Source organism: Sus scrofa, chromosome 14 (assembly GCF_000003025.6).
Source record: "Sus scrofa isolate TJ Tabasco breed Duroc chromosome 14, Sscrofa11.1, whole genome shotgun sequence".
Taxonomy (NCBI): domain Eukaryota; kingdom Metazoa; phylum Chordata; class Mammalia; order Artiodactyla; family Suidae; genus Sus; species Sus scrofa.
Window position 1 is genome coordinate 85,460,155 of NC_010456.5, and position 8,262 is coordinate 85,468,416.

At 45.4% G+C, this 8,262-nt stretch overlaps 1 protein-coding gene across 1 annotated transcript; it reads right to left on the bottom strand.

Annotated features, from left to right (window-relative positions):
• On the bottom strand, positions 1,171 to 5,120 carry LRIT2 (leucine rich repeat, Ig-like and transmembrane domains 2). Its single transcript, XM_005671160.1, has 3 exons — positions 5,011 to 5,120; positions 3,932 to 4,713; positions 1,171 to 1,976 (listed from the first exon to the last, which is right to left on the bottom strand). The coding sequence occupies exons 1-3, from the start codon at positions 5,118 to 5,120 to the stop codon at positions 1,171 to 1,173; spliced, it is 1,698 nt and encodes a 565-aa protein (XP_005671217.1).

The window sequence follows — 8,262 nt, forward strand, 5'->3', positions numbered from 1 at the left end:
ACCAGGCTTTCGGGAGAACAGGGATGCGAACACTCCTGAATAGAGACTCACATCATCCACCAGGCTCTCATCACCCCTAAAGGAGCTTTTTTAGAACATCAAACATTTGTGACCTCAAATGGGGGCTTACCATTGAAAGGAAGAATAACACTTTCTGAATAATGGGAGACATAAGAAGACCTCAAAGAAGACATTTAAAGGAAAGAATAGAATTAGAAACCTTTTTGGGTGGTGCCTCCTGCCTATTAGCTGGGTAACCTTGGGCAAGTCACTGCAACTTTCTGGGCTTCCATTTCTTTACCTGTAGAGGAGTGGAATTCTACCTTTCTCCAGTGGGATTCCACATGTGAAGTTATATGTAAATGTTACATGTAAACATGTAAATGTTATAGAGCTATATATATACATATAAAATAACATTTATTAATGTCCATGGAGTTCCCATCGTGGCACAGCGGAAACGAATCCAACTAGGAACCATGAGGTTGCGGGTTTGATCCCTGGCCTCACCCAGTGGGTTGAGGATCTGGCGTTGCCATGAGTTGTGGTGTAGGTTGCAGACTCAGCTTGGAACTGGCATTGCTGTGGCTGCGGTGCAAGTCAGCAGATGTAGCTCCGATTAGATCCCTAGCCTGGGAACCTCCATATGACACAGGTGCGGCCCTAAAAAAAGAAAATACAAAAAAAAAAAAAGAAGATCCCTATTAATGTCCAATCTCTATGGATAATACAGTGTCAATTGGACAGGACAATAATCCATTGGCATCAGTTCCATGAAGATAAGAATTTTGTCTCGCTCATCACTATGTCAACTTCAGAGCCTGGAACTGAGTAGGTTCTCAATAAATACTTGTTGAATAAAAGAGGCAAGCCAAATTGAGCTGTCACAGAGAATTAATTTAGGGGCTAGAGAAGTTCCTGTTGTGGCTCGGCAGTAATGAACTCAACTAGAATCCATGAGGACACGGGTTCAATCCCTGGCCTCGGTCAGTGGGTTAAGGATCTGGAGTGGCTGTGAGCTGTGGTGTAGGTCGCAGATGCAGCTCAGATCCCACATTGCTGTGGCTGTGACATAGGCTGGCAGCTGAAGCTCTGATTCAACCCCTAGCCTGGGAAGTTCCTTATGTCACACCTGCAGCCCTAAAAAGAAGAAAAAAAAAAATTTAGGGACTAGAGGCCTGCAGCATTCCCCTCACCTTCTCCAGCCCAAGGCTGTTCAGCCACTATCTCCCTCTCTTTCTGCCTGTCCCCCTCCCCCTCAGCATCTCTGTGCTCCAGGCCTTCCTCACAGACAGCTGTGTTGTCTGTATAGGAGCGGTCCATGTGCTGTGGGATGGCAAGGGGGCACCTGGGGGCTCTCTTACGATGAGCACAGAGGGGCAGACCCCACTCCCTGCAGCTGCAGGGGGCCTGAGCAGCCCAAACATAGGCGCCCACGGGCACTGCAAGCAGCACAATGCAGAGGATCACTGTGGTATGCAAGAGGCGCTCCCGCCCCTCCAGCCCACTGTGGTCTCTGCCTGTCACAAAGACCACACACCGGCCCTGGCGTGGTGGCTGACCCCCCAGGCTAAGGCAGGCCTCATACTTTGTACCAGGGAGGAGGTCATCGACAGCATATGTGTTGATTCCGGGGCCCATGTGAACCACCTCCTTCCTGAGGGCTTCATCTGATGCAATGTAGAGGGTGAACCACTTCTCAGGGGTGACGTCCACTGCAAACCACTCCAGTAGGATCCCACGCACAGTCTGCTGGACAACCCGCAGGTCAACATAAGCATTGCCCTCCGAAGGGGAGAAAAGAGAATGGGGTGCAGGCAGGGTCTGGATGGGCTGGACATGAAGGGAGATGACAAGGGTGCTCCTGCCAATGGAGTTGGAGGCCACACAGGTGTAATTGCCCCTGTCTATCAGGTGGGCAGCAGGTATGACCAGCTCAGACAGAGCAGCATCTTCTGCAGGAGACGAGGTCAGCACTGGGTGGAGAGAGAGCAAAACAGCCCTGGTAGACATTTCTCTGACAGACAGCTGAAGAGTATCCAGCAATGCCAGGTTTTTGTTAAAAGGCAGTGGTGGCCATTTATTTATTTATTTATTTATTGCTTTTTAGGTCTGCACCTAGGGCACATGGACGTTCCCAGGCTAGGGGTCAAATCGGAGCTACAGCTGCCAGCCTACACCACAGCCACAGCGTTGCAAGATCCTAGCCCCATCTGCAACCTACACCACAGCTCATGGCAATGCTGGATCCTTAATGCACTGAGCGAGGCCAGGGATCAAACCTGAGACCTCATAGTTCCTAGTCGGATTCATTTCCATTGCGCCACAATGGGAACTCCCAAGTGGTGGCCATTTATTAAGCATGTATTTGGTGTTTGCCTCTCAACAACCTCGTAAGGTAAGTACCCAGATTTTGCACATGGGAAATTGAGGACTGGAGCAATTAAGCAACTTGTCCATAGTGAGAATTATTAAGAGGCACTGATTGATCTGGAATCTTGTTCTTCGGCCTATGAAGACCACACTCTTTCAACTTCACTAGTTGCTTCCACAAGCTACCTTTGCCTTACTAAGGTAACACATGGTTTCTGGGAGATTTCTTACAAAAGTGTGATTGTGCCATATTGTGAGTTTTAAGAAGTAGAGTGGCTTAGGGCCTGGAGCCAAATACCTGGAATCTATCCCTTATTAAGTATATGGTCTTGGATGAAGTGCTTAGATTCCTTTGGCCTCCATTTCCTCATCAACAAAATGGGATAATAGTACTCACTCTGTAAGTTTGATAATAAGTGCTCAGTAAGTGTTAGCTATGATTATTATTCAGAGAGAATGGATTTAACATGGTGCCAAAGAGACTGATTCTAGAGCATCACAAAGGACACCTAGATGCATCTTACAGTTCTCTAAGTACAACAAAGTACAACTACAAATCCTATAATTTTCCTTCATTGGTATTTAACCCAAAGCCAGTAAGATGAGAGGGAAAGTCAAAATTTCAGCTAATTAGGTTTTTTTTAATCATCCAGAGTTTTGTCACCATGTATAGCAAATATCAAGGTGACTGTATTTCTCAAGTTTTACCTAGATATTTCTAGTTGTCTTCTAGATAGCCTCATGATACTTCTAGAGAAGGCACCCCTGGTTTTGCGATGTGCCCCAACCTGGCAGAGTGGCATTAAAGTTGTTTCCAGCTGAGGTTTGAAAGCAGAGCATGAGCTCCAGGAAATGAGAGGCAGGTTTGGATCCCAGCTGTGGGACACACAGAGGTCATTACCTCTCCATGGGCTCCAGTATTACCACTTCAAACCAATTAGGTGTGAGCAACAGAGTGGTGGGAAGTGTAAAATTCAATCAATATATAGGACTTCCCAACCTTCCTTGGTCTTAAGAGTTAGTTGGGGGGTAAGGGATGGGAGAGGAAGGAAATACTTACTAATATACATTCTCTCAGTCTCTCCTCTGGACAAACTGAATGAAATCTCCAGGGCAGAGGCCTGGAAATCTTATTTCAAACAAGCACCCAAGGTGAGTTCGCTCAGACAAGTGTAAGAAATAAGTAACAGATAATCTCTAAATAAGTTCTCATCAGAAATTTGATGATTTAAAAATACACAATATAGTGTTTTGCATCTAGAAGACTTTCAAAGAATATATTTGTTCACATACCATCTACAATACTTGTACAATATGTTAAAGCAACATACACACATACCCATCCTAAAGAGATCTGTGTGCAACCATTTAAAATATTGCCAATAGTGGAACACTAACTTGAATTTTTCTTGTTGTGGTGAGTATAATTCAGTCCTGTTCCAATTAACCTGCACCCTTCCTTCATGACTGACCAAGCTTAAAACTTCTCTATTGAGGACAGGGTGGCTACAGACCTCCCCATTCCCCCAGATATGTCAAGAGGGTGCATGTAGCTTACCATCAAATTCTCTCCACGTGCTCAGGGGATAAGTCCATGAAATAGTTGGCGAGGGGCTAGCCTTTGCCAAGCACCGCAGAGTCACATTTTGTCCTATCTGGATACTGACATTAGCACTGGAGGTTGAGATTTGAGGCTTCATGCAAATGCTGAGCTCTGTTTCATGAAAAAGATGTCCTGCCTTGGAGAGAGGACCTCGGCACAGGAGGTAGGGATTTACCAGGATGACTGGAAGCCTGATGGATTTTACAAACTGGATAAGTCCCCTTAGGCGACAATCACACAGCCAGGGGTTGTTGTGCAGTGCCAGCACCATGCTAGAGAGAATCTCAGCCCCACAGCCAGGCTGCCAGCGTTTCTGGTAGGCTGGCCAGTTCAAGAAGACACTCTTGGATACAACTGTAAGCCTATTGGAGGACAGGTCAAGGTAGGTCAAGTTGACCAAGAACTGAAGAGCCAATTCAGGGAGTACATCAATCCTGTTGTGTTTGAGGTCCAAAACTCTCAGGAGTGGGGTGGCACGGAACGCTGTCCATGGTACTGACCGGAGTTTGTTCCCCTCTAGCCTCAGCTCTTTCAGTTCTGACAGGTGTTCCAGCGCTCCTAGGTGGATTACAGTGACATTGTTAAAATTAAGCCAAAGGTACTCCAAGGTGCTCATATTGATGAAAGACCCTTGAGGCAGTTCAAATAAGGGTGAATTTTCAATTCTCACTTGCTTGAACTCTTCAGGAAGGTTCCTTGGGATTGTTCCCAAAGAGATAGACATGCACTGCAGAGTCCTGTACAAAAAATCAGAACAGCTTTGAGATGAATATCAAGAAACTGGGAAGTGGGATCATGCTTACCCTGGCATTAGACTGTGAATTAGAAGGAAAAAAATGGCATTCACTTAAAATACAAGAGTTGGATCCATTTTTGTAAAAGTGCACAGTTTACCAAAATTCAGCACCAACTAGCATCAGTCTCACAGAGATTTTGCTGATTTTCTGCCAAATATTGGTCTTCTCCCACTCTACATCATCCCCAAAGAAAGCCCATCCCCCACAACCTTCTAGGATTTTGCTAGCACAGCACACCTGCCAAAACTCTCCTCTGAGCAGGTACATCCTGGCAGACACGATGGCTGAGCAGCATGTGAATCCAGAAAGACCAGAACTAGCAGGAAATAGTGAGAAACTGAAGCCATATTCTTCTGTAAGAAACTGCCTTACAAATTTTTAAATAAGCATAGTTCAAGCTTCCGCGTGGAAAATCCTATTATAGGTAATCCATAACAATGTAGGTCAGCACAGCAGCAGCAAAGTCCTGGGTGCTCTGAGGTCTGTTATGGCCCAGATCACAAGCTCAGTAAGAACCCAGAAGAGGGAGCTATCTCTCTTATCTAAGGTCAGAAAATTCATCCTTTTTCTGATTCTTGAGACCAGAAAGCAAACTATAAGCCAGATGTCCAATTAAGTCCTGATACTGCCTTCTCTCAGTCTCATACAAAAAGATGTAAGAAACAAGCAGGGTAGGGCTATTCTGAGCACCATGGTTTGGGTGATTTGGGCCAGAATCCATCTAACACTTCACAATCACAACTGACTCCTAAAACCTAGAATTTTCCACCATTCTCTAAAAGTGAATGCAGATGACAGTTAACAAAGTAATTCTGCAACTGCTCCTATCAGTGGTAATCTCCCCAACTCCTCGTGTGGTGGATTCATTTTCTACTGCATTAATACAGTTGCATATTCCCCTTGGATGACCAGAATCAGAGAAGCATCCTAATATAGAGGTTATAACACAAGACTGCGTTTTCTGATTAAATCAAAGCATTTTCTTATCCTGGATCTCATAACTTTTCCTGAATACTGTGTATTTCATAGGTTAAAAATGAAAGGCCTGGAGTTCCCATGTGGCTCAGTGAGTTAAGGCTCCAGCATTGTCATTGCTGTGGCTCGGGTCACTGCTGGGGTATGCATTTGATCCCTGGCCTGGGAACTTTCACATGCCATGGGTGTACCCAAAAAAAGAAAGGCCTACATTTTCAAGTGAGATAACAGGTGATTTTGGATACTTGTTCTCCCACTCTTTATTCATTCAACAAGAATATGTGGATCATCTGCTCTAAGCCATACCCTTCCTAGGGGCAAAGAATGCCATGGTGAGCAAGACTGTTATAAATCCAGTCCTATGGGGGTCTTCTCTCTAGCTTATGCTTCCTAGTCTTGAGATCTCCGAAAAGTCAGTTTCTCCCCTGCAAAGTGAGATTAATGAGTACTTTATAGCACTTCTAGGAAAAATTAAGATTATGAAAAATAAAGTACCTAACATACAGTAGGTGCCCAATAAAGTTTAATTCACCCCCCTACACACCAGTAGAATCTTCTTTTTTTTTTTTTTTTTTTTTTTTTTTTTTTTTTTTGTCTTTTTGCCATTTTCTTGGGCCGCTCCTGCAGCATATGGAGGTTCCCAGGCTAGGGGTCGAATCAGAGCTGTAGCCGCCAGCCTATGTCACAGCTACAGCAACGCTAGATCCGACCTGTGTCTGTGACCTACACCACAGCTCATAGCAATGCTGGATCCTTAACCCACTGAGCAAGGCCAGGGATTGAACCTGCAACCTCATGGTTCCTAGTCAGATTCATTAACCACTGAGCCACGACGGGAACTCCTAGACTCTTGAAGAGTAACAAAGTCTACTTTCCATTACATGGGGCAATTTTTAATAACTCTTGAAATTCCATGGGTCCCCCTAAGATTCATGATGTATGTTATACCCTATTAAAGGCCTCAGGGAAGAAAATCCGCTTAGTAGCTAACCAGCGAGGGGGCAAATGGGTCACCAGCTAAGCTGATTACACACACCAGGGTTTCCATCCAGACAGTCTAACTCTACAGTCTAGCTAGATCTCTGGGGTTCCTCTCAAAGTAAAAATCAGAACAAGGAGGTTGCATGGGCACAAAGCTGTGGCCGACTTGGAGAGGTGCTGCTTAGATGCCCTTCCAGGAGTGAGCTGATGCTCAGCAACGAGGAATGCTTGCATGAGGCCACACTCTTCCCAAGGCAGGCCCATGCAGAGATTGAGGGTGGCAAGGGCGCAGGGCCCTGGCCAGTCTGGCCTGATATGGAACAACCCTGACGGGTGATTCTCACTCCAGAGTTCCCTACCAGGTGGGCTAAGGTTTTATCAGGCTTGCTTTGTAGGAAAATATGATTCAGTCCATGGGTATCATAAATGATTAGTGAGTTTTCTCACTCCAAAATATAAAGGTGGAAAGAGCCCTCCATCCTCTGTAATTACTACTCTCTTTCTTCATCCCATGCTACCCTCTTCAAATGAATCAGCTCAACTCAACCTTCCAGTGGTCTGCTGGATGCTTGAGAAGAACACCCCACTGGCATGTCATCTCTGGAGTCACCCAGGTTACTTCTGCACTGCTTCTTCTCCTCCCCTGACTCCCTCCCCTCATCTTCTGGATTCCTTATTTGGCATGAGCCTAGGGAGTAGCTGTGTTGGTTAAAACAGGAGACTAGGACACTTAAAGTCAGCTTGGTTCATATTTATCCTAACTATCTAGAATTTAAGTGGTGTCCCTAAAGTCAAGAGATTAAACAACAAAGGGAAGGGGTCTGATAATACTACACTTGCATTTCCCTTCTGGTGGGATGATTTTAGGCTACCAGGGAACTCCTTAATAGCCTAGTTTTAATAGCCACATCCACTTTCCAGGATAAAGTTTCTGTTTGCCTTTTGATACCCTGCAAGCTTTTGTGTCTATATTAAATAATATCAGACATACCCTCCCCCTAGGTCAAGAGGAATATCAGGAGGAATGTTGCAGTCAAAAAAAAGACATGATAGGAGTTCCCGTCATGGCTCAATGGAAACAAATTTGACTGGTATCCCTGAGGACACAGGTTCGATCTCTGGCCTTACTCGGTGGGTTAAGGATCCAGTGTTGCTGTGGTATAGGTCCCAGAGGCAGCTTGGATCTGGCGTTGCTGTGGCTGTGATGTAGGTCCGTGACTATAGCTCCGATTCGACCCCTAGCCTGGAAACTTCCATATGCCAGATGTGTGACCCTAAAAAGACAAAAAAAAAAAAGATATGATGGAGTTTCCTTGTGGTGCAGCAGATTAAGGATCTGGCATTGTCACTGCAGCCACTTGGGTCACTGCTGTGGCAAGGGTTCAATCCCTGTCCAGAATATCCACATGCCACAGGCGCTGCCAAAATAAAATCATGAAGATGCCGTGATCCTGATCAACCTCCAAACAAGGATTCTGGGGCCACATGCTGTGGGATCACCATAGTGTATACTGGGTCTTCAGCATTTGGGAG